At 38.4% G+C, this 27,767-nt stretch overlaps 1 protein-coding gene across 1 annotated transcript in view; it reads right to left on the bottom strand.

Annotated features, from left to right (window-relative positions):
• LOC141431378 (bicaudal D-related protein homolog) overlaps positions 1-27,767 on the bottom strand; it is a 161,185-nt gene that overhangs the window by 34,561 nt on the left and 98,857 nt on the right. The window contains exons 2-4 of the mRNA XM_074092549.1: positions 12,684-12,824; positions 4,209-4,364; positions 3,642-3,815 (exon numbers count right to left, since the gene is read on the bottom strand). Of these exons, the coding sequence (XP_073948650.1) occupies positions 3,642-3,815; positions 4,209-4,364; positions 12,684-12,824 (471 nt within the window). The remainder of the gene's footprint in view (positions 1-3,641; positions 3,816-4,208; positions 4,365-12,683; positions 12,825-27,767) is intronic.

Genomic DNA, 27,767 nt, shown 5'->3' on the forward strand with positions numbered 1-27,767 from the left:
TTTGTCCTTACCGCAGACAGTTACGTCGTCAAGGTAAGCGAAGGTACCTTTAAGTTTTTCAGTGTCAATTATGTATTGTAAGGTTCTATGAAAGGCCGCCACTCCATTCGTTACGCCAAACGGTATTCTTGTAAACTGGTAGAGATTACCACAAGCTTCGAATGCAGTGTAAACTTTTTCTTTCGGTAAGATTGGGACTTGGTGGTAAGCACTTTTGAGATCGATTTGACTGTAAACGTTGTATTTTGCCACTTTTGTTATGATAGAATCAATGCTCGGGAGAGGGTAAGCGTCTAGGTCTGTAAATCTGTTGATTGTTTGCGAGTAGTCGATGACGAGGCGCTTACGGTGATGGCCTCCGCCAGCAACGAGTACTTGTGCCCTCCATGGCGAGATACTGGGTTCGATTACTTTATCCCTAAGTAGGTTGTTTAATTCGTTTGATATGAAGTCTTGGTCTTCTTGAGAATGCCGTCTTGAGCGTATAGCAATAGGCTTTATGTCTGGCGAGAGGTTGGTGAAAACTGATGCTGGCGGGACTGACGCTTCTAAAACGTTGCAGACTTTGAGAGGTTGTTTGTCTCCTCCAAATTGAAGTACGAGTGACGAGTGCTTCCCGAGAACATCGTGCCCGATGATGATATCTGCGCATAGATCGTTGATGATGAGCAGTGGTTGGTGTTGGTACTTGTGTTCACCAATTTGAATTGTTGCATAGCATAGACCGTCGACATGAGAGACATTATTGAGTGATGCTAGAGTAATTGCTTGCTTGCAGGGCTTTTGTTTGAGGTTGATTATTCGAGCTAGGTTTTGTCTATAAAGCTAATTGAGCTACCGGTGTCGAGAAGTGCATCAGCACGATATTCGTTGACTGTAATAGGTATAGTTGCTTTTCTTAGGCTTGCAGGAGCAGCGGCGGAGATGTTAGATAAGTTAGGGTAAGTAGATTGAGGTTGAGATTGTTCGTCATCTGTGGCAATAGCATTAGCAGATCGTAGGTTGGGCCCAGAACTACGGCATACGCTTGCGAAATGCCCCTTCTTGGAACAAAGCTGACATTCGGCGTTATACGCGGGACATCTGTTTCGCTGATGAAGATTACTGCCACCACAGAAGAAACATCGTCGTCTGGTTTGGTTAGGGTAAGAATCAGGTCGAGATCTGTTTGGAGCGTTTGTAGCTGCTAAATTGGTCATCGGCGAGTGTTCTGGAGCTTCAGAGGCAGCATTAGCATGAGCAGATGTAGAAGGTGTCACTGTAAGTAGTTGCGAAGTGCTTTCGGCGGATTCTAGAGACAAAGCCAGGTTCAAGGTTTTCTCCAGAGTGTCAGTGGAGTTTTCTAGAAGTCTTTGTTTGGTTTTCTGCGATGATACCCCGGCAATGAAAGCTAAACGTACGACATCGTTTTGGTAATCGGCTGCAGTGACATCTGTGAATTTGCAGTCACGAGCGAGTACGTTCAGGGCTCTCGAATACTCAGCTACTGACTCGCCCGGCTGTTGTTTCCTTGAAATTAGAATATGTCGTGCTAGGGTGGTGTTTTGTCGCTTTTCATAGGCATCATTGAGCGTTTTGATGGCTTCGTCGTAGGAGGTCTTTGCTTGAATAATATTGTAAATTGGCGGAGAGATATGATTGACAAGGAGTTGGTACTTAAGTATTTTATCTGCTGAGGCGGCTTCCCGTGCGATGAAATTCTCGAATGAATATTTCCAATGCGCCCATTTGAGGTCTGAACCTATCATCGAAGGCTCCACGTCAAACCGTTCGGGGCGCAAATAGCGTGACATAGATGACTTTTCTTTTCCTTCAGTCATTTTTGGCGGCGCAAAAAATTATTATTGAATAAATTGATACAAGTTTAGACAAGACCAAATAGAATATTGGCTTTATTCAATAATAAAATAGGACATGGTAAAGAAACATAGTTGTTGATAGAATGACATAGCGACAGACAATGTCAGACACCATGGACAATAAGATATTTACAAGTCTTCTTATAAAGACGCAAGGAGGCTATTATCACAGACTGCAAATAAAATCAACGTCAAAGTTCCTCAAGTAAAATCACGACCCGAAATTGTTTTACTGTCTTGCAATTTGAAGAGCCATGATAAAAAAATCGGTCAAGGTAAGGCAAGCTGCAGTTCGCAACAGATCTGCAGGGCTACTACGAAACTCGAAAGTCGAAGTCGTGGCGTGCGGTCCCTCTGACACTTATACTATTTAGTACCAGAGCGAGAGGGACGGTACGATACGAACTTCGAGTTTCGTAGTAGCCCTGCTGATAAAGCTGCTGCTAACATAACATACATTAACTGTCTTAGAGCAAACAGTCAAATAGGGGATGACGTCATTGCTTAATGTACTGAAACGTTGGTTGGAGATCAGGTCTTTTAGATAGCCTTTAAGTTTATGTGATCTTGGACTGAATGCGCTTGATGTTCAGAAGTTATAAAGTTATGAAAAAATAATTCGATCTGCATTTTTGGTGTCAACTACGTTCTTTATAGCAAGATTTCAAAATCGAACGTAGTTCTGTAGAATCCTGTAAATAAATGTGATAAATCTCAATGGCAACAAAATAAGGGTCCTCGGAAAATTCTGTGGTAATAAAATATCAGTTGTTTTGATAAAACATTTTGTACTAGAAAAAGGTAATGTAGGTGAGACACTTATAGGATTTCAGATTAATCTGCTTAGTGTCCAGCTTGATCCTTATTGCTTTTGTGCAAAAAAAAATTACAATCTATATTCCGTCATAAATATAAACGAAAATAAAACATTTCGTAAAGAAAAGCAGATTTGTAGCAAAGCAAATAGCCCAGTCAGCATGTAAGACATAAAATGTATTACCAATATTGAGTTTCGTAATGGTTTGAAGGATATCAACAGTATCTTATCTTTTGCATCAGCAGCTGACAGCTAGAATTCGCTGTATGCTTCAGATCGTCAAGATAAATTCACGTAATCAGATCACTTGCTGTACAAATGAACATGAAGTACAATGGACGCTTTAAGAGTAGCTTGATTGTTACATGGAAATTAGCTGATTGATATCCCTGACTTAGATTTAGTTTTCCTGTTACGTATAGTGTGTCAATTTTACATTAAGGGCTTTTATAAATTTTATTACCAAATTAGTGAACGTCTCTGTTAACTCCTATGTCTAAGTATAAGTGTAATTCTGTTAAAATTTATACCAACTAGAACCATTGGACACTCACTTTAAAAAAATGGATGAGTGGAGTGAAGAATGCATTACTTGCAAACGACGCATGCGTGCGAGCGGAGTTATAACCGGTTGTAAATTAGGAACAGTTTATTTATTTATTATTATTTTTATTTATTTAATCTCATAATTAACACTTACAGTCAAGCCACACAAGCTAATGGATGCATGCTTGATGATGACATGCTTTTCCTATGACTTAGAGATACAATCACTGCGCGAGTCCCACTGCTTACAGCGCAACGTCTCTTATTTCTCTCTCTTCTCCTATTCATGTTTTTACTGTATTTTTGTTGTGATGTACTTACTCGTAGTAAATGTTGTGAGTTAACGCTATCGGGGATAAATTTTGAAAAATCGGAATTGTTTCATTAGGGTCACTACTTACTAGCAGCAGACGTCATACCTGTTCCTTGAGCTGCCGCTCGAGCGCCGCGATTCTGTCATTAGCTTCCTCCAGCTGCTGCGCCAGACTCTCCTTATCCTGCAGCGACCCCGTCAGCCGCCGCTCCAGCTCCGCTTTCTTGTCACTCACTAGAGCCAGCTCTGCTTTGAGAGACGACAAGCTGTGTACGTGATCCTGTTGGTTAAAAATTGTATTCATTTTAGCTTCTTTATGTACATGTAGCTTCACTTATTTGTCGGCGCCGCCATTTTGTGCTAATTCTCACGAGTGGCATGACTTCTGACAGATGGTCATCAAAATTTTTCCAGAATTTTTCGACACAAAATTGGTTTGTTTTGAACATTTCTGCAAGAATGTTTCTTTGTATTTTTGATCAAGATGAAGTCACTTCTTTACGCAATGACATTGTACGTCGACAAACACAATTCAAAAATCTTTAAAAATATTTATTTATAGGGGTGTTTCAGTAAAACTAACTCCACCATCTGCCAAAATATTCCCTATTAATTTTAAGACAAAGTGTAACCTCTTATATGCTATATATAGTATAACTGTCATTAAGTGTACCTGTAGACTGGTCTTCCTCATGGAACACTGATCCTTCAACCCTTCAAGCTGGGCCATCAGCTGCGCTTCAGTCGCCGACGACTCCTTCAGCTGCACGGTCAGCCGCGAGTTCTGGGCCGTCAGCTCCGCTATCAGGCTGGCTTTTTCTTCATCTCGCTGTTGGAAAGGGTCAGAATAAGTTCATTGTATAAATATGGAGTATAGCTCTCAGGAAAGTTTCTCTGTCACCTTCAGTCATCACGTTAAGTTTAAAGTTAAAATTAAGTTTATCTTATTACAGGCTCTACAATCACCCTTAATATTGCAAAGGTTGTTTAAGTGTACGTTTCATGTAATTGTTATACCACTTATTATTATTGTTAGCCTATTCTTCCCACTACTAAGCAAAGGTCTCCCGCGATACTTCCAATGCTCTCTATCCATACTGCATACAAGCACTAGTCCTTCAAGAAGTATTCTAGTTTATCCCGCCATCGCATCGCCGTCTAGGTGCGAAGTATAGGTACTTTGTTATTGAAAAAAAGTGGAAATATAGACCGCTCCGGATGATTTCTACATTGTATTGTATTGTAAAACTCTTTATTGTACATAAAAACACATGAAAGTAACAGAACACAGGATAATAAGATGTACAAAGGCGAACTTATCCCTTAAAGGGATCTCTTCCAGTTAACCTTTACCAATATTTAGGTACTATTGCTACAACAAAGAAGCCTAATGCTCATTTCAATTATTCTAGAAATAGAGCTAAGCTGAATATAATAATTATGGAAATAAGTTTACATTATTTGCGGCAGGCAATGTCAAGGCAAACACAAAATATAATCTACTACTTTATTAGTATTCAAAGTATTTCAAAGCTAGCTTAAAATAGATTTGCCTCAGCGCATTAATGCCAGTATTATCGACGTTATTCAAATTAATGACGCTTTAAAACTGTCCACGTGCGCTGGCATTTTTAATTATGCCATTTTGGTATTAAACTAAAGTAAGCTATTTTCGTTGTGGAATTAAGGCTAGACGTTCGTATATAATATGTCGTAGCGCGTAGTAAGGACTTCCAACTTTGACCCACTAGAGAAAAACTTGGGCCCGAAAACAACTTTAATTTTAATTAATATTTTTTGGGAAATCCCATGGAAAATTTTGGGGCATCACGCCATTTTAGACGAAATTTGGTATAAAAGTAGATAGCTGGAAGTCTGAAATAATACATTGGTTACTTTTTACACCAAAATTACTACGGGACTGGGACAAAACCGCTAGGATTAGAGAAATGAAATCCGGTTCGGATTTTTTTATGTAACGTTAATTCATTCTGCACCGTTCTTCCAATTTCCTGTTCGCCTAGTCGTCTCCGTTCGTGCTTTTCTGGTTCATCAATTATAATTCTATAACCCAAGGTCGACGGAGCTCCTATTGCCTATATTGGCTATTTTGGGCTCCAAAGAAAACCAGCGTTACTGCGCATAATGTGCGGCAACACATGCTGAGTGGAGACCCTTTTTGGTATCCTGTGGTGTCACCAAGTAACATAGTTTTAGTGCTAGTTTTAGTCTTAGTTTTAGGTGGTACCTACTTCATCATCCCAGCCTATATACGTCCCACTGCTGGGCACAGGCCTCCTCTCAGATCAAGAGGGCTTGGGCCATAGTTCCCACGCGGGCCCAGTGCGGATTGGGAACTTCGTACCTACTTATGGAGCCAAAATAAACCTTTCTTTCTTTCTATTTGGGGACACTAACTGGGAACTAATCTGTAGACAACAGACCTAAACTGCCGTGTTAGTCTTGCAAGTCAATTGTTTAGATTATATTGCAAATATTTTGGAAATCTGACGTATCTGGAACGAGAAGCCTTCGCGCCTCATCTATCACCGGTTCTACAAGTTATTGTCCAAGCCATTGTACGCTCCAAGAGTTGTCAAATTTCTATCTACCGAACAACGACTAAACTGATAGTGTCTTTTCCAACCTCGACATTGGCGGAATCATCGATAGTATCGATGGAGCTATACTTTCAAGAATTGAATTGAATTGTCAAATTTCTAATATCAGCCCTAATTTCAAAACACGGTTGGTACAAACATCTCAAGACTCAAACCTTAAAATCTCTTTGATCTAAACATCAAGCGTGGTTAATCGTACTAATGGGTGTAACTAATTTCCTCGCTGCAGCCAGAGCAATGTAGTCTTTATTTATTTGGTTGTTACGATTGTTTTGCTGTGGATTTGTTTTGCGAAAGAGTTTTTTAACAAGACTGCCTGGAGGACGTCGCGGGGCGTGACGGGTTGCGACACTAGTTGGTACAAGATATAGAAGACTGCATGATGAGGTAAACAAGAGTATTGTTTTGATAATAAGGTTCACAGTCCGCACTGGACCGGCGTGGGAAATACGACCCAAGCCCTTTCATTCTGATTGGAAGCTTGTGATTGGAAGATGATAAACGATGAAACACTATGAAAGTCACAAAAAATCTACCACCGGTTACGAAAAACCTCTGTTGAGAAGAACTTGGCAAGAACAAGTTAGATAAGTAGATAGTAAGAAATAGTGCCTTGATGAGATTTTTAAAAACGGGAATCGATATCGTTTTACTCTGTACAGTCACCAGCACCAATATCTGACACAACAAGACTCTATTTCTAGGGCCGGGAGGACGTGTCAGATATTTTTGCACGATCCGCTGTGGCAGATATTAATGCTGGTGACTGTACCATGTTTCATCAAAACTTTTTGTTTGTTAGGTTAGGTTATGTAAAACAACAAAAAGTTGGAAAACCCCCGACTTTGTCACTTCAAAGTTGAATATCTCAAAAACGGCTTAACCGCTAGAAAACCTGATTTCAAATAAATAAACCGCATTCAAATCGGTCCACCCGTTTAAGAGCTACGGTGCCACAGACAGACAGACACACAGACACACATAGCGGTCAAACTTATAACACCCCTCTTTTTGCGTCGGGGGTTATAAAAGGTATACCCTCCTGTCGCTTGTGACTTACATTAGGTACAGTTGGTGCCGGTTGCTGCCCAGCTTCTAATTATTAAGGATGTACTCGACGGATAGCAAACTCTGACATCCTCTATGTTTGTCGTTTGCCAAGGACAGGATGGGAGGCAACAGGTGGTCTTATGATTGTTAGTATTTTGACTGATTCTCCAAACAATAGAGAGGTCAATAGACAACTCTCCTTGTTTAAGGAAACGAAAATCAGACATTAATTTAAGAAATAGCTAAATCTCCATGACGGATTGCTGTGTTAAGCAGGATATAAAATAAAGAAAACCGGCCAAGCGCAAGTTGGACTCGCGCACCGAGGGTTTCGTACAAATTTGTAGGTATCTATAAATATTCCAGTGTTAGCAGAGGCATTCTCCTAAGCAAAGTGTATGCAAAGTAGGATCATTTTATTTAGATGGATATTGACAAAGACAGACAGACGTTATAATATAACTGTTTTAAAATTGAATGAATAGCAAAGATGCATGCCTACATTATATACAAGAATTGAATTCGCATTCTTACTCCAATTATACTACTCGACATACATTTATCCCCCCCCCCCTCCTCTATCCTCCTTTAGACCGGCAACGCACTCGCAGTCCTAATAATTTTGTAGGAGTCCATGGGTGGCGGTGATCGCTTACCATCAGGTCACCCGCATGCTCGTTTGCCAGCTATTTATTAAAAAATATATTCACGGATACTAATATCTTTATCTTTTGTTATTTCTACATGTTTCGAATTTCAAAATAAGCAAGCCAACACCCTACCTATCTATAGCCGAGTTTAGACTTGCAAGAAAAATCTTGCAAGTTGCATTACATTGCGAGGCCGTAAAGCCAACGAGTTTGTTGAGGTCAATCGAGAGCCGCAATGTAATGCAACTTGCACGACTTTTCTTGCAAGTCTATTCATTTTATTCCCAAAATGTTTAAAAAGGAACTAATTCAAAAAAAATGTCTACTAGTTAAAGATACGTACCTACTCAATCATGTCATAGTTATATTTACAAACAACGACGCAAAATCTACAGCTAACGTATCCCCAAAGCCAAATATAAAATGTAGCAGGCATTAAATAGAAAAAGTTAATTTTATAGGCGTGTAACATTGACCGTGAAACGCTTAGGGACCAAAGTTTCGTGGAAATGGCGTAATACGAATGATGGGGTTTGGCGTGCCCTTGGTACTTTGCCTAGTTACCAACATACAAACAATATATCACCTTCACTATGAACGTCCGGGCATTGAAGACTCACTGTCTATTGGCATCTACTTACCTAACCTAACCTAACCAAGAAAAAATTGGAAAACCTCCGACATTGTCACTTCAAAGTTCAATATCTCAAAAACGGCTGGACCGATTTTGATAAAACATGTCTAAGAACCATCGCTAGAAACCCTGCTTTCAAATAAAAAAAACCGCATTCAAATCGGTTCACCTGTTTAAGAGCTACGGTGCCACAGACAGACAGACACACAGACACACATAGTGGTCAAACTTATACTCGTAACACCCCTCTTTTAGCGTCGGAGGTTATAAAAAAGCTAGCTTCTTCCAATAACCTTTTAAGTGTACCTAATAGAAAAAAAACTAATTATTTTTAAAACTCGCTGAACTAATGTCGTTCAGTTTCACGATTACGATCTAAGTATATTTTATTTTAGTACAAGCTTTTATTTAACTTGCCCTGTTCGTTTATTTATTTATTTGGGTCAAATCTTGCAAGTTAAATTTGACCCACTTTCAGTAGTCCGATCGAGTTGAAATTTGGTAAACTTATGTAAATCTGGTGACAATACAATAATCTGATAGTGACATCCTGGTAGTCCGACCAGGATCTTCTCCACAGGACGGAACTCTTCAACAGTTAATGGCAATCGACTTGAAATTTGGTATTCAAATGTATTTTGGGTGACAATACAAGTACAGTCAACAAAAAGACTTGTAAACATGTTTTTTTTTTTATTCAACTGGATGGCAAACGAGCAAGTGGGTCTACTGATGATAAGAGATCACCACCGCCCATAGACACCTGCAACACCAGGCGGATTGCAGATGCGTTGCCAACCTAGAGGCCTAAGATGGGATACCTCAAGTGCCAGTAATTTCACCGGCTGTCTTACTCTCCACGCCGAAACACAACAGTGCAAGCACTGCTGTTTCACGGCAGGATTAGCGAGCAAGATGGTGGTAGCAATCCGGGCGGACCTTGCACAAGGTCCTACCACCTGCAAAAAACACCAAAAACCAAAAACTTATTATTTGCTCCCGTTTAAGGGCCCACCCGGGATTTAAATAACTATGTCCTTTCGAACTGTTCTGTCTCACTGCTCTACCCTTAAGTGAAATAGCCATTATCCATTATACATATTTAGTGTATATCTCTATACGTGATTAACATTAACACCCGCTTGCTCGAGAAGCCCCGAGTGTCCACTTGTACGCGTAATTAGCATTTTGGGAACCCGAGTGTAATCCTATTTGTAGCATTTGGAAGCATTTGTCGAAGCCGGTGTTCTGTAATCTGTTCCTGTCTGTTCCATTACGTTCGGTTCACACGTTTAGAATAACGTGAAGTTTTGAATATGGAACTACCGTGAGACTCACTCATATTTAAAGTGAAATAAACCTAGATAACTCACGTCTTAAATCGAGTTTAGCTCGACATGTTTCGGGCTAATCCGTATCCCTTCTTCTGGGTGCACGCCACGGCTTGTGTGCTATGCCAGTAGTCATTTCGCCTCCCAGTTCGTAGGCGCCACTCGAGGTCTTTCAATTACACTTATAAAAACTAACTCCTACATTACAGTAACTTGTTGGTGGAGAAATCAAATAAAGTTCTTATTGTTATTCTTTAGAATCTTTAATTTCTCACCTTCTAACATAATAGCCACAATTTTAGCTAACATATTACGTTAATGATATTTTAAAATTGAATTCGCCGAAAGCCCAACAATGGGCACTGCTGGCCTTGGGCTTGATACTGGCCGAGGTTCAATGCTAATCACATTCGAATCTTTTTTTGTCGTTAATGCAAGGGCCAAGGATGTTGGTATTGTTTTACTCTGCACTGTATTTTGAGCCTATTTGCGTGGACAAAAAATATGCCTCGACATAACTTAAGGCCACAGAACGTAACGCATTACAAAATTCACTCGCAAGCCAATGCAATGTCTAAGATAAAAATCAGAAACATACGACACTAAGACGCCTGATTGCCTAGAAGTCGGGGCAATCACTTAAAAAGTAAACGCGTGTTTAAAAAAACTTTACTCACTTCTGTATGGTTGCCGTTTTTATTTCGAACATGTTCCACCTGGCTGCATCGAAAACTTATCATTTTTTTCCTCGGAAATGGCGGAAAGAGTGCTCAAGCTTTCTGTGAGATATAAGTATTGAAAATAGCCTGAATGACTTCGAGAAAAGTATGGTACCTACAGCCGTGCCTTTTGTTTTGTTTTGCTTGACTTGGCGGGGGCACTACCGTGCCCTCAGATCCTACAACGCACACGCATTTATGTATCCTCGCACAAACACACACAAAGTCTTCAATTGCTGCAATTGCATATTATCCCCCTAAAACCTTAGCGGCTGTTGATTCCTTCGACTCGCCTGTTACTTTGTTACTAGCTTTTATGAAACTTATACCCGTTAGTATATGTTAAATCTTGGAAGCTAAATTTGACTCACTTCTAGTGGTTGGATTGACTTCAAATTTGGCATACCTACTTATATAAATCAGACATCCTGGTGGTCCAGCCAGGATCGTCTCCGCAGGAGGGAACTCCTCAGCAGTTTACGGCATCGACTTGAAATTTGGTACGGAAATGTAGTAAAATGATAATGCAAGTATAATCAACAAAAAGTCCAGTCAACAATAAAAACTTGTATTAAAAATTTAATTTTTAACAAAAACTTATTCTCTTAGTCATAACTGAACTGACTGGTGTCACACTCCATGACTCATAATTTACAGTAACGTCAATCTTTAAAATTGAAATCCGACGCCTTGATCATTGAACTTAAATCCAATGTAACCTGAACTAATTCAACAAGCATGAAATATTACCAACACTGATGGATGTCCAACGGAAAGTTACAAATCGACGAGTTTTCGAATCAATTGCAACATGACCCTTCGTCGGCTATTGTGGCAAATCACCGTGGATAATGGTAGGAATGCTTGCTTTTCCATGGTGCAAATGGAAAGAATGGAGAACTGTTTTACGTAATAGTTTGTCTTATTTTATGTATGTATGTATGTAAACTCTTTATTGTACAAAAGAAAAGAAACAAAACACAATTGACAAACTTTGAGATACTTGTACAAAGGCGGACTTATCCCTTTAAGGGATCTCTACCAGTCAACCTTTGAGTAGATGAGAGGAGTAACCAGTTAGGGTCCGACAAAGAGTGAGTTTAAGAGTAAAAAAATTGTGGAAACTACTATACAGTCTTTTAAACAATATAATACATAAACTACAATATAAATAAATCAATAAACTACTATGTATATAACCATAATACATTTTATACATGCGAATATAAAACAAAGGAAATGTCCTCAAATGTTTAAGGAGAAGGTGTAAGCCACATCCTTCTCAAGCCCTCCCTGAAAGATCCTACAGTGGGAGATTGCCTGATGGAGGTCGGTAACCGATTCCACAGCCTGGCAGCTTGCACTGTAAAATATTTAGAGTATGTTTTGGAAGAGGCAGAAGGACAGGCTAAAAGGAGATTGGTACTCGATCGTAACCGATACTGACTGCCAGCAGCCAAGTAGCTGAAACGCTCGGAAAGGTATAAGGGAGCAGAAGGATTAAAAAGAGTGTTGAAAAGTAATGACAGAACGTGGATGTTCCTACGATCCCTTATAGGCAACCACTTCAGCTGTACCCTGAAATTAGACACGTGGTCGTACTTGCGGAGTCCAAAAATGTATCGTATACATACATTCTGAAGGCGGTCAAGCTTGTCAAGCAGCCCCTCACTCAGATCCAGATAGCCAATATCACCATTTTAATATGACACTTTATGGCAAGGCACCCAGTTGATGAGATGAGAGCTCAGTTGATATAAGAAAATCAAAATCGCGTTACATCGAACTTGGATTTTGGTTTGAACTCGGTGATCTTAAAACTAACACCACCTGTTGATGGCGTTAATAATGGAGATAAGCATGAATTAAGGCACTCTCAACGCCTGTAATCACTAGTCATTGGGTTCCGTGAGATGACCATCGAAGCACAGGCATATCGAAAAGGAAAGAGGTGCCCATTGTCCAGCAGTGGAACGGTCATTGGGCCATTAAGAAATATTGTATGTTCTATACTATAGCTTTGGGTCCTGAGCGTGAAGGCCGACTAATTGTTGCTAAAATCTGAACATAACCTCATCAGATGACGTCCTCGTACAAATGATGGTGATTATAATCACAACTACAAGAAGTGTAAGAGGTTTACCTGTTTGACTGAGGTATCCCGGGACCCGATCTTGGTGGTGAGCTCGCGGATGTCATTCTGGAGCTCCAGAATCCTGGATTCGTACTCTCCCTGCGTAGTGTCCAGCCGCCGGCGCAGCAGATGTTTCTCTTGTTCCAACTCCTGGGGAAGAAGAGATTGCGTTAGATCTAGAACTTGAATCCAGGCTTATAAGTTTGGTGATCTTAGGGCCTACGATTGCTAAGTGTGGTTTGTATAGAGATCTATTGAATAATGTTTTACCATCGTATTTTTTCGGGTAAGTTTATATTTATCTTGTTTTGTAAACTTCAATAAGCTGGTTGAGAAAGCAAATACGAACTTTTGCGACAAAATACGACGGCGAAACATTATTCACTGCATCTGTACTTGAGTATGTCTATGTTTGATTTGAGCATCAAATAATAATGATTATGCCGTTTGGGAAATATTTTCGTAAAGAGCAGTTTGTTATATAATAAAGAGTCAATGTGTTTAAAAAATAACAGCCAAGTCGTTATAACTAGACAATGGGCTCTAAAGCCGGTTTTACTTTTTCAGTTATGCATACAATTTAATTGGTAGGTATGAACAATATATGTTTATAATATTATATCGTTGATTTTTTGCATATGTTATAACAATGATAATTATACAAATCTGTAAATTATAGCTTGTGACCTGAAAAAGTAGTCTGCAGCTATTATACCTAATTAAATTATATCAATAACGTGAACAAATAAAGAAAGACCGACATTTTGATTCTAAATCAATTCACATTGTCATTAAACATAATTGCCTTTATGCCATTACATTTTATGTAACTTCAGTAAGAACTTTAGTGTTTCCACATACCATAGACAATAGACGGGAAATGCATAAAGTAAAAAAAAACTGTCGCTTACTTCCGTTAGAGGCGGAAACTGGGTTTTTGTTCACAATCAATCCGTCGGGTAATCTGATGATCATTTGTTTTATGAGGAAGACTAATTGGCACCAAGGTTCGTGAATCGTTATGCTACATTTACACTCTCGCCTCGTGCATTGCCTCGTGTCTCGTACGACAATCGATGGAAAATAAGTCTGTTTACACTTTTTAATAATTGATGAAGAAGTTATGAAACCGTAAATGAGTATTCAACTGTTTTTTAATTGGTAGTACTTACATATATTATTTGTTTTTTTTTTTGCTAGAAATGCACTTGCGCAACAAAATCTAAGATTTAAAAAATCAGTGAATAATTACTTTCTAAAAGCATTTTTCAATTATATGTCAGGTTTGGATTATTTAGGCACTTTATTTCTTATGCTTAAAAAAAACGAAGAATAACCACAGACAAAATTTATTGTTGTTTTGTATGTGTGACCACTGTTTTTACAAGCTTTTATTTAGTTTCACCTGTCTCGTTGTCTGCTGTCTGTCTGTCTGTAATCAAATCTTGTAAGTTAAATTCGACCAACTTCCAGTAGTGGGATTGACTTGAAATTTGGTATATTTATGTAGATTGCGTGACAAGACAATAATCTGGTAGTGACATCCTGGTAGTCCGCCCAGGATCGTCTCCATAGGACGGAACTCTTCAACGGTTAATGGCATCGACTTGAAATTTCGTATGCAAATGTAGTTTGGGTGACAATGCAAGTACAGTCAACAAAAAGTACAGCCAGCAAGAAAAGCTTGTTTAAAAAACGAAATTTTTACCAAAAACTTATTCTTTAGGCACTCGCTTAATGATTTGCTTGTGTTTACTCTCTCACTTTTGATGATTACGGACGATATGTATGTATTTATGGCGACGTAAAAACAAAATAGAAGGTCGTAAACATGTATCAAAAATTTGCGGTTGAGAAAATAAAGTTTAGCTGTAAGTCGAATGATGCAATAATTATCAAAGTATAGTGACAATTTAAATAAAAGAAAAAAAGGCCTTGACCCAGCTTTGTATTGACAGTAAGGTAGTTACTTAGTAAATCTTATATAACAGACATCAAAAGGCAAAACAACACTTAAGGAGAAATGCACGCGTAATATACTAAGGTGTGCAATTATGTTTTCAGTAGATTAGATCATTTATTACGTCCAGTCGGCAGACAGCAGTTATAAATTACAATTCCACGGCAATTCCAAAGACAAACTACATCTACAAACAACATTGATGCGGCTTTCTAAGTAAGATACTACAACAAATACGCAATTCATAAGTAACACGCACGTTAAAACTGCATGCGTTGGGACTCAAACAAACATAACATGTTTGTTTACTTATGTAAATAAACGCACAATCACCATAATTTTGAATAATGTTATCCGAAGTGAATAGTGCAAATTTCAAGCGGGCTGTATCTGTACGTTTTAAAACAAAAGAACGATACGTCATTGTCTATGTTTGCAGACCGTGCATTTGTGTAAACTATTTGAAAAAAGAACGCGCGTTGAAAGTACTGGCTGCTTTACAAAATGTCTTCCTTATTTGAATTACTGAATTACTTATAGTGTTACAGTCAACTTCAGCAGTAAATTAAAAACAAAATAAAGTCTCTGTTGTAGGACACAAAGGGTACGAAATGACTATTATAAAGTACGAAAAAGACGTTAAAAATAAAAGTCACGTAATTACTTTGTAATAATAGACATCAAAGAAACAACAATGGTTAACATAACAATTAGAAAATAGAAAATTTAGAGAAATTCGTCCATGGCAACCTTCTGCGTATCATTCTACGCTTGAGAGGCGCCCTACTTGCCATTCATCTTGCTACATTATCAACTTATGTGAATACTTGAACCATAGACACACAATTTAAACTAGGGCGTTTTCACAACCTCTGCCTTGTCTCTGGTACTTCACTTTTACCACAGACAATAAGCTTTTTATTTTTTAAATGTCAACTCTTCCGGTACGATGAGTGATGGGAAATCTCGGGATCGCAACACAATGAGATCTCTCTTGCAAAATTGAACTGGCTTGTTAAAATCATAACATTATTGTAAGAGATGTACAGGCCGACATTCATAATAAGTTCACTGTAACATGATTGTCTAAGTATTATTTCAAAGTACACGTCGTATTTAGAATAAAGGTTAAGTCACAGTCCTATGTAGATAGGAGAAAACTTTACTTTTTTACAAACAAGTAAATAATAAAATAAAATAAATATTTATTGTATACCCAAGGGCTTTAATTCATGAGCCACCATGGAACCATTTCAAAGGAAAAGTCGTTACGATTTTCATTGTTAATTAATGCGATGGATTCGATTTGTAGCATTCGAACATGGCAGATGTAGACAATATCTAATTTTGCTATTTCTGTTTCTTTGGCCAGTTGAAGTATAATTTTGATAGTGTTTTATGCGGCGATTAACCTTGACAGTGAACAGTGATCACAAAATTCTATATTGCTCTCGTGTCTGGCATTTTTTAAAGCGCAAGTTGTCTCCACGTGGTTTCTGGAATTTTACTATCAAGTTGCAAAAACTACAATCACCGTACAACGTCCCTCTCAAAGAGAGTTTACCTTGACACTGGCGAAATTGTCCTATTAATTAGGACAGAAAAGCCATATCTTAAAAGAGAAGAAGAATTAATGCGATGTCACTATGACGTTTACTGTGAAATGGCTCTAGGGTGCCTCATGAATTTCAGTCCTTGACCGTACATACAATCAACATGAAACAAAATACAATGCTCAATAATTAAGGTAAGTTTTTACAGAGAAGTCACGAGAATAGTGAAATATTCTGACTCCCAAACTAGGTAAAGTACTAACAAACAAATATCCTTTATCATTAATAGAACAATACAGCGAGATTTATCTCGATTATCCTAATCTCTATGGTCAAATTCTAGTAGAGCTAACAACGCATATGGTAGAGATTTTTCATCGGGTGTTACGAAACTCTTCTGACTCGCAAATTAGCTGGGTTTTCATCAAAGTAATGTTGACGTCAGTATCGGCTCGTTAGAACGTAAATGCATATATTTAACTGTCCAAGCGATACTATGTTCGGTGTTATCGGATTAAGATTGATAGATTTTGTCTTCCTTCTCAATACTGAAAGTTGTTTGTTTAGAGAGACTAATATAATAGTCGGAATTACCATTTGCTTATGTGACAAACAGTATTACCGAGGTGCTAATATTATGCATTTAGAACGTAGAATAACAAACGGCTTTGTTTCCCATAATTTCAATTGTCATAATTTCACCTTGCTATACCAACGTTTGCTATCCATCCCAGCCTATATACGACGTCCCACTGCTGGGCAGAGGCCTCCTCTCAGAACAAGAGGGCTTGGGCCATAGTTCCCACGCGGGCCCAGTGCGGATTGGGAACTTCACACGCACCATTGAATTGCTTCGCACGAGCTTTGCGGTGAAGGAAAACATCTTGAGGAAACGTTTGCTATATATAAATTTAAAGAACCGTACTGTTTTCTGTTTTTTAGGTTAGTTTTATAATACATGTTATTTACAGTGCGCCAAATTCGACTTCGGTAAGAATGCGAACAAAAAAAGTAACTTAATTTTTTTTCTTTTCTTTTTGTTCGACTGGATGGCAAACAAGCAAGTGGGTCTCCTGATGGTAAGAGATCATCACCGCTCATAAACATCTGCAACACCAGGGGTATTGCGGATGCGTTGCCAACCTAGAGGCCTAAGATGGGATACCTTAAGTGCCAGTAATTTCACCGGCTGTCTTACTCTCCACGCCGAAACACAACAGTGCAAGCACTGCTACTTCACGGCAACAAACTTATGAAGCAAAATAAAGCGATCACTATCTATCCCCGAACTAAGAAGCGACTCATCTTTGTAATTTTTCATTGTTTGATTGACAAAAGACAGAAAAACACGTCCCATATTTTCTGAATCTAAATAAAATTATATTTTTTAACCTAGAAAACTCCCCAATTTTATTATTCTACTAATACATTGGAATGTTGTATTTCAAAGTATGAAAGTTGATGCAGTTCCTTTGTGTCTATCTTTGTTGTGTTCGCTGCCTCCCCCCCATACCATCCTTAAATCGACCCAGACATTAGGCCACACAATTATGCCATTCATCAAAACTAAATTGACGTAAGTTACAAATCGCTGCTAAACCATCTTCAGTTTTACACCACTGTTATTAAGGCCGACATTTGTAACGATAACCATTATGATCGATTAGGATGCGTCGCATTATGCGCAAGAGTTTGTCACGACGTTGCGCTAATGCGGGGACGGACTCGGGGGAGGTCGTTAATGCATCCGTGTCATATCTATTCATTTAGTTACAAGCTGTTTCAAGACACAAGTGATATCACCTTAGTTATTTTATTTTTATACAGAAATGCTTGGTATTTATCATGGGAATCATACATTTTCTTGGGTTCAAAAGTAGCCTATATCAGTGTGTAAGTTCCATTGAAATTATTGGCATTTTAATTTATTTAATAATGCGTAAAAAACAAAGGTCCTACGTAAGATGAGGATTAAAAGAAGAAATTTTAAAACGGAATCAGAGCTTAGAGAAAATAGAAATCCTAATCATTTGAGAGAAAAATTTAAGTAGGTATCACTACCATGAGTTTACAGTGACCGTACTCGATGGCGACGGCGTAAATTATTTGTATGGAGAATTGTACAGCGCCCCTACAAATATTTTACGCCGTCGCTATTTTGTACGGTCACTGTAAACTCATGGTAGTGGTACAGACTTCGCTCAATAAAAATGAATTTGCTATGCGGTTAATAAGTGCAATTAAACGATCCACGTCTTACTACCGCATTCAGAGTCATAAATTAATCTAACCGACGATAATTCAACCAGAATAAAAAAAGTTTAAAGCATACTTAATCCCGCACTTAGAGAATTAATCACAGGATTAAATCGTGATAATTATCATTAAATGAATTAACTGTTACAATCCGGCCCTGCGCTTCTTCGCTCGCTGCATATTAAAAAGTCTAGCACGAGCACATATGGGCACTAATGGGCAGCGGGCATCCCAACACTTTCACTGCTTGGTCCATGGCAATGAGGGCTATCGCGTATGAATTCGCCGCTAGAAGCGCTAGTGTAGCGTGAGGTCTCCGAAATGTCAAATCTCATAGTTTTTGGGTGAGCTACGCGGGTTTATTTATAATTGGAATAATTTTGAGAATATTTTGCATTACCTGAAATTAATTATGGCAATTATGCGTTACGGGGCAATGAATGTCTGTGTTTTGAGACAGTTTTGTCTTTCGGAAACTTTTGTCCTCCCTTTTTTCCGAACAAAACGGGACTACGCAACACTGTGGTTGCTCGATATTTTTATGGTACGGTTTTAAGGTGTATTAAATATGATTTTAATCTAAACTTTGTTTTCACGCCCGTAATAACAGACTTTGAAAGCCATACTTAAAAACCTTACACAACAGTGCGCCATCTAGTGAGACGAAAAACGATAGCCCTCATTCTAAGCTTGGCGTTGTTAAGATAGGGTTAAAAGCAACGGATAAGGTAAACACTTACAGTCAAATGCAGAAATAAGTATCTATTCGAACCACTCAGAAATATTTTACTTCGGCCTTATTGCGTCGGAATAAGAGCCTAAGGTACTTATTTTTAACCCCGACGAAAAAGAGGGGTGTTATAAGTTTGACCGCTATGTGTGTGTGTCTGTGTGTCTGTCTGTGGCACCATAGCTCTTAAACGGGTGGACCGATTTGAATGCGGTTTTTTTTTATTTGAAAGCTGGTTTTCTAGCGATGGATCTTAGACATGATTTATCAAAATCGGTTCAGCCATTTCAAGATCATCAGCTCTTTTGTTCGCTGCGGTAGGAATCTTAGACGCATAATGGATATTTACTTTACTTTCAAACATATTTGGGACCTAAAATTTGAAACACCCATGAATACAATATAGCTATGCAAGATTATAGAGTTCTCGGCCTGATGCTGCAGCCAGGATATCCAGAACACTAGTAGGTACACTCTTAATAAAACTATAGCAGATATATCGTGTTTGGGTTCGTTTTGATCAGTATTGATTCTACAAACAATGCAATGGTGGCAACAGGATGAGCTGATGCTGCAGCCAGGATATCCAGCACACTAGTACACTCTATAAAAAATAATAGCACATATGTCGTGTTTGGAATCGTTTTGATCAGTAATTGATTCTACATACAATGCAGTGGTGGCAACACGACGAGCTGATGCTACAGCCAGGATATCCAGCACACCAGTATTGATTCTACATACAATGCAATGGTGGCAACACGATGAGCTGATGCTGCAGCCAGGATATCCAACACACTAGTAAGGTGCTTTGGGGTAATTCCACGTGGATTTTTGATGAGTTGACATGACGTTTGTAATTTCGTTAATTACTCCGAGTTGGTACATTATATTTAAAGTCTTAGGATATTTCTGTCGTTTCCACTAATCGATCTTATATACTATATAAAAAAGTTTCTAAAATATGATCGATTTATGGAAATATTGGTATTCAAAAACTAGTTACTTATTTTTTTTGCACAGGGGCTATTTCGGAATATAGCGGGGTTATTCTGCGTGTTATTGAAAGGTGGACTTTATTATAATTTGGCTCAAGGTTCATATTTCTTTTTAGGCTGAAATTACCCCATTCATTTTTATTTTTTATTTCGTTAGTAATATCCACAGTTACAGATTTTTTCAATATCTGTATTCCGAAATAACCCACAAACGCAATGTGGTTCTCAAAATTGCCGCAAAGGAATATTAAATCTACATATATTATAGAACAAAGCTGGATTAGTTACACCATTTATAACTCTTGAACAGCTGGACAGATTATTATGATCTTTGATGTGTGGATTGTAGATTTTGTCTCCGCCCCGAATAGCAGAATAGGGGGAGAGGAGCGAAGCCGCGGGAATATACTAGTAAGTATATAAAACAATTAGAAATGCCATGTCACTTTAATATTTTGAACTAGATTTTACCCGCGGCTACGCTCGCGTGAATCATAAACATTCAATGAAGCAAGCAATCAAGCAAGCATGCTAGCAAGCATTTAAGCAATCATTTAAGCTAGCTTGCAAGCAAGCAAGCATGCAAGCAAACATTTAAGCAAGCTTGCAAGTGAGCATGTTTCGCTCGCGTGAACCATAATCATTTCAAAGAAGCAAGTATGCAAGCAACTAAATAAAGTTCATGCTACATCGTTTTGATAGCCGAAGTATCAGGTACGCTACCCTGTTCGACACACTGGAGATCTCTTTAATGTTGTTAGAGAGGGATCTATTAACAAGGAACCCTACGCCACCCTGTGATGTTTGATCATCCTCGCGGAAGTACAGAAGGTGGCCCGAGTCTAAGATGATGGTGCCCTCTCTATGTATTTCACTTAACTCCTGAATATGCCACCCTTATGTTCTCCAGCTCCACTTCCAACTGCGCTAGAAGAGTCCTAAAAGTCCGTCCGTTCTAGGTAGCCAGGGTCAGTTTACTTAGGTAGCCTTGGATCGACCGGGATTCTTAGCATCCTCTGCCCTACCGTTACCATGAACGCTACTATGGCAAGGAATAGCGGGCGACCGGGAACTGGGGGCCATCTCTTTGCCGTGCGCTTAATTCTGGTAGGGGTTTGCCCATAATCCCCACACTGGGCATGCGAGTTGGCGATCGTAGGGCACAGTTTATTGCACCGCCGATGCTGCAGCCCATCCGGGGCCCGGGGACTTAACTGTGCGATTTTGGCTGCGCTATGCCGCAATCAGCCAGCTGCCAGAGCCCAGTCTGTCAGACGGCAGGGTGCACCACGGGCAGGTAAGGTTGGCTTGGGGTCCATAGATGGAGGTTGGCACCACAAATAAAAAAATGTAAATCTTGAAAAGTTGAAAGTTTGAATACCTCAGACAATTACCATACTAAAGTAAGCTGGGGTTATTTCGGGAATCACTTCACTGGAATAACCCCTAAAGGGGTAATTCGGGAAAAAATTTAAACTATAGCTAGGCCTTTTAGACTGACACAGTCATTCGCAAAAAACGATTATTTGTCATAACATTAATAGTTCAATCTTGTAACTTATCAGGTTTTAGAGTTAGCGGTTGGGGTTATTTCGTATTTAACTTTTTGGCACGAAAATGCACTCGACCCAAAAAAATATATATTGCACGTCCAACCGATGTCAGCGCCTCGCATCATCTAGAGAGATGCGAGGAGCGGTAAATGGGGCGTCCATTTAAGTGCTGCCAGTGGTTAAACATCAACACGTTTAGGAGAATTTCAAATAAATGGAATAACCCCGTTTACGGAATTACCCTAAAGCACCTTACAGTTTAAAAATATATATCAAAGTTTATTGTAATTTTGAATAAGTTCATATTTTTACACTTGAATGTACAGTGAAACTTGGGCTTAGTTTTCTCAAAATTTTCAAATGTTTCTTGGGGGAAAAATTACGTGATATTTGTAGAGACCCCCCTCCCCTACGTTAGATTGGCTTATTGTTGACTCGCCCAACCCGCCCTTGATTTAACCATGAGCATACTTCAAGTTTAGAAATAGAAATATTTATTGCTCAAACTGTGAGGAGTGTGCAAAGGAGAGGTGTGTGTGTGTGTGTGTTCTGTAATTAAACTCATATTTAGGTAGCTATTTACCATTTTACGAGTTAATAACAATAAATTCACCATGCATTACAAAATGCTGACGAAACGTCGGAATTACAACGAAAATACAAAGAATAAGTACTTAGTAGATTACTCGCCGTGTAAGGATGATATTAAAATGGCCGCTTTCCGTGACATAATGTTTTATTGTTTGTTAATGTCGAAGTCACGAATCGCGAATGTAATAAGAGGATTGGTTAGCTAAATAAATTCCTTTTAGTGAATACTTCTAGCTTTTAGTAAAGTTAAAATGAAACGGTTAAGTAGGTAGATACTCGAATATATAAACTATATTCAAAATGCATAGAAAGTAGAAAAGTAGTAGAAAGTAGTGTAATAAACATCGATATCTATATCCCGACGGTACAGTACCTACAACCATAATATAATTGTCACTCGGGACTCCTTCGTTTTCCCGAAGATTCAAACGAGAAAAATAAAGAAAAAGAAAACCGATATTTTGTACAAGACTAGCTATTTGAAGTGAATCGCACGACCCATAAACTTTGACACAACCCCTGTCACAGACGTCAGCTAAGTAACGTAAAGTCGTTCACCACCCCGTGCCGTGAACACGCCGTGAACAACAATTTGTGCGCAGTTTTAATGTAAGAAACATGCAGTCTATACTTTACATGAAGATAATTAAAAGAATGGCATGAAATTAAGTCAAACAGTGGTATGGCAAAGAATAACTAAATTTTGGATATTATTTTATACCTAGTGCTATTCACGAAGACGCGTGATTTTGTCAAAATTAGACATTAATGACATTGTAATATGAACCACGGCACGCGTCACCGTGAAAGACTCTACCTATAAGTACCTACATAGGTATATTTTAATAATTAACACTTTTTTTTAAATTAATTGTCACTTGTTTGTATTTTGTTCCCAAGACTTAACTATTAATTATGAAATAAATATTAACTATTACAATTACAAGTTAGTTTCTCATTGTGAGAGGAGGCCTGTGCCCTGCAGTGAGACGTATATAGGCCAAGATGATAATGATGACATTTTAATAACTAATAAGACTTACCCGCCGTTTCACCATCCATTAATTAAATTTATTTGAGGGGTAAATGTGATGCCGTCTCTGTTTGTTTTGTTCGAATAGACGGAGACGGCATCACATTTTATCCGTCAATTAAAAGTGGCGAAACAGCCCCTTAATCTAACTTATCTTTCCACAAATAGCCAATTTGTCAAAGACTATCGGAAAACTATTCCAATGTTCCATATCTCGAATCTTCGTGAATCAGCTTTACTGTAAGCTCCAATCTTTGAGACTAGTTTCGTTTACTAAAACTTTTGTAATTTTCTTTCGTAACTAGAAGATGTTTGATATCATTGATTAGGCAAGTAATTAACAATGGAAGACGGTTACCGTGAGATTTGAAGAGGTTAACAAAAATGTGTTTAACTACGATGTTTTAGGGGGATAAGCTAGATGTCCGTTTTATAACACTTTATCTATGTTTTATTTTAGAAATCTTATTTTGTTTGCATACTGATTTGAGCGACGAGACTTTTTCAAAGTAGAACCGATTTGCTACGGGAAACATCTACAGTGCCCTTAGTGTAAGTTTTCGGTATAAAATACGTCTCGATCGCGTTCGCGTTAAAGTCACAATTTATATGGAAACACGAACATCGCAAACGTTCCGCTAGAGGCGCTGTTCGTGTTTCCATACAAATTGAGATTTTAACGCGAACGCGATTGAGACGTATTTTGTAACCGAAAACTTACACTAAGGGCACCGATTGTGATTTAATGCTGCTTTTCGACGAGCTTCCAATATTTCGACACATTAACGAGCGTTCCGTATTTGCAAATATATAATTTACACCGTGAGTTATTATAAACTATAATTCATCATCATCATCATCCCAGCCTATATATGTCCCACGCGGGCCCAGTGCGGATTGGGAACTTCACACACACCGTTGAATTGCTTCGCAGGTTTGTGCAGGTTTCCTCACGATGTTTTTCCTTCACCGTAAAGCTCGTGGTAAATTTAAAATGTAATTCCGCACATGAATTTCGAAAAACTCAGAGGTGCGAGCCGGGGTTTGAACCCACAATCCTCTGCTTGAGAGGCCATAGGTCAAACCACTTGGCCATCACGGCTTCGGCATAATTACTTAAATATATTTTAGTCGATTCGAGAACCTTCTGACCCCATCGGCCATCAGTCCTGCAAGCAATGTGCCCCGCCCACTGCCACTTCATCAGACCGGACCGGGAGACGAGCTGTCGGTAGGCCTCCTACAAGATGGAGCGGCGACCTGGTCCAGGAGTGGACGTCTTTCGGCTGACATGGTGATGATGATGATGATTTTAGTCAATAATATACGCAAGAACTAACTGCACTATCAGCTCGTGTAAACAAAACATTGATTCGTTGTGATGAAACTTATCTTTCAGGAAATCGTGCTTCAACGGTGTAAATCAGGGTTTCTCAAACTTATGGCTCCCCGTACCCCTGTTATAGTTTCTAGACGACAGCGAACCCCTACCCCAACCCATAAGATAGTAATAAAATTGGCTGTTGGAGAAACTAAGTTTATTTATGTTTCAATTGTCATCATAATATAATGTATATTATTTATTTCAATAAAGTAAGAAAAGAATCATCTTGCCAACGAAAATACAAACTGAAACAAACAACAACAAATAACAAACAAATAAGTAACAAATTTGGAGTTGAAATAAAAAATACAAAAAGACTCCAAAAACCAATCTTAATCATCTTGCCAGTCTTGCAGTCATCATCAAGGAAAAGTTGTCGCGAACCCCCTACCGTCGAATAGCGAACCCCACTTTGAGAAACCCTGGTGTAAATGGACCACTTGACTTTAATCCATCACTGTGAGTCATTGATTTCTCGCAACATGTTTTGCATAGCGTTCTGAGTGCGACAGGAAGGCAAATGGCGGTGCTGGTCCTAGCCGGTTTCCTTTCGATTCCCTTGACCGCATTATCTAAAAGGTTTTGTCCAAGTACTGATAATAGTTTCAACGGCTAACAAAAGCTAAAAAAAAGTAGCAAAATTTTCTTAACGCTCAGAAATATAAAAGGTACGAAGAGAATACCGAATAACCCCCCCTCCCCCTCTTTTTCGTCGGGGGTTAATAAAAGAGCACGCATCCACCAGTTGCAGTTGCATGCCAGTTAATAACATCGATCGATATGGTAACTTCAAGTGTCGACTTTAACTTCATAAGTAACCCACAAGAAATAATTACAAATTCTCATTTTAAAATTTATAGACATTAGGTAATACATAATTAGTTGTCAGCTGCTCACCCTAGCATAGTTTTATGTACGCTCAGACGGAAGGGCCAGGTTTAAAACCAGCGCCAAATAGACCCGTAGGACTACGTTTTGAGGCTTCAAAAATATTAAAGTTGTTTCTTTTTCGCATATAGCTTTCGGAGCATTTGCCCAACCTAATACAAAAAATTGTGTCATTTTGGGTGCCTGCATAAGTAGAAATTTAGGTATTAGTGTTTTCCATTAGTATTGGACGAAAAAAAAATTAAAGACGAAAATTTTACTTTCTTATTAATATCTGAGCAGTAACTGATGTACATAGGCATTTTGTGTCATATCCATCCACGGGAATCCTGATTTTTAACCAGTACCTAACATGTCGCCCAACTAACTCTAAAAGAATATTACAGTTTGTTAAAAAGATGTCAGACGTTTTAAAATACTGATATCTGTTATCCAAAATATTTTGTGTCAAATTCATCCACGATATTTATAGATATTAATTTTTTTTAATACAATACCCTGTAAAACCCACAAAAGAAAATTCAAGTTGTTAGAGTTTACGTGTTTTGATTATTAACGGTGTAAAAAAACACTATTCATAATTTGTGTCATTTTCATCCACGGATTCTCATTATTTGAAAAAAAAAACTACCACGAAACGTACTTCGCGCGAATGGCGAGCGCGGGGAAGTACATCGGGTGCTTGGGCGCCGGCTGACAGCGTTCGTTTGTTTATATTACCCGCGGCTTCGCACGCGTAATCTGACAGTTTAATTGATTCCGAGATTTTACTGAATTCTCATGGGTAATCCCAAAAATTACATCATAGTTATCATTGACTTTGTATTAAAAACAGCTGTGCAAAATTTTATGAATTTAAGTCTAGCGCTTGTCATTTCGAGATTTTATGCCTATCCCATGGCAATTTTTTACGAGATACCTACCTAATAAGTTTTAGTTTTTTTTTGCTGATTACTTTTGGTTGACTGTAATTTCATTGTTATCTAAACAACACTTCCGCACCAAATTTCAAATCGATGTCATTAATCACTGAGGAGTTCCCTTCTGAGGAGACGCTCCTGGCTGCTTTACCAAGATGTTACTACCAGATACCGGTGTGAAGTAAGCGGCCAAAAGTTAGCGGCCGATTATAACCCAACCCAATTAAGAAGTTTGAGTTATTATTTGCATTTGTGAGGTCATAAGACTGACAAAAACACACACACACACTAGTTGATATATGATACAAACTAGTTTATATTTAGTAGTTAGTATGACACAAACTAGTTTATATTTAGGGACAAGTATTCAACCTGAACGTCTGGTGAAGCAAGAGAATTATTGCCAGCTACACCAGATTAAAACAAGCAGCATATAAAACTTCGAAACTAAAAAAAAAAAAAAAAAAAAACACCAACATGGAAATGCGAACCTCTTCAGGTCTTTCCATAAAATAACACTGGATATTAAATGCTTTCTACTAAAGCTTAAACTGCTAACTAACCTCAACTAGTCTAGGAGCCACGCCCGATTTAATGAAAGCGGTGTATCTTTTTTTGTAATAAAATGAGAAAAACGACATGTTGGAAATAGCAAATACGAACCTCTCCAGTATTTTGTGGCATGTTATTACGCACGTTGAGATCTTTCGATCAACGCTTCAAGTGTCCAGTAACCTCATTTTAGTTTTGAAGAAAAGGTAGAATTAAAGTTAGCGGCCGAAAATAATCACAACAAAAATAAAAAAAACATTGATTAGAAAACGTGTTCCTTCCAGATATTTTATTAATACGATTATGAATTTGAAAAGATTTCCATCAAATCTGAAACTGCCCATAACCAAAGCCTAGTACGGGAGTTACGCCCGAATAAAAGTAGGCGGCCGAAAAATTTTGCAGTAATATGACAAAACGAGCAACTTGGAAATGCGAACCTCTTTAAGTCTTTCCATATTATAATACGGGATACAAAGCTGCAAGAATTTACTAACCTCATCTAGTTTAGGAGCCACACCCGATTTAAAGAAACTGGCGTAATTTTTTTTGTAATAAAATGAGAATATTATTATTACGCACTACGCCTACTTTTATTCGGGCGTAGCTCCCGTACTAGACGTTGGTTATGGGCAGTTTCGGATTTGATTGAAAGCTTTTTAAATGCATAATCAT

This window comes from Choristoneura fumiferana, chromosome 9, assembly GCF_025370935.1.
Source record: "Choristoneura fumiferana chromosome 9, NRCan_CFum_1, whole genome shotgun sequence".
Taxonomy (NCBI): domain Eukaryota; kingdom Metazoa; phylum Arthropoda; class Insecta; order Lepidoptera; family Tortricidae; genus Choristoneura; species Choristoneura fumiferana.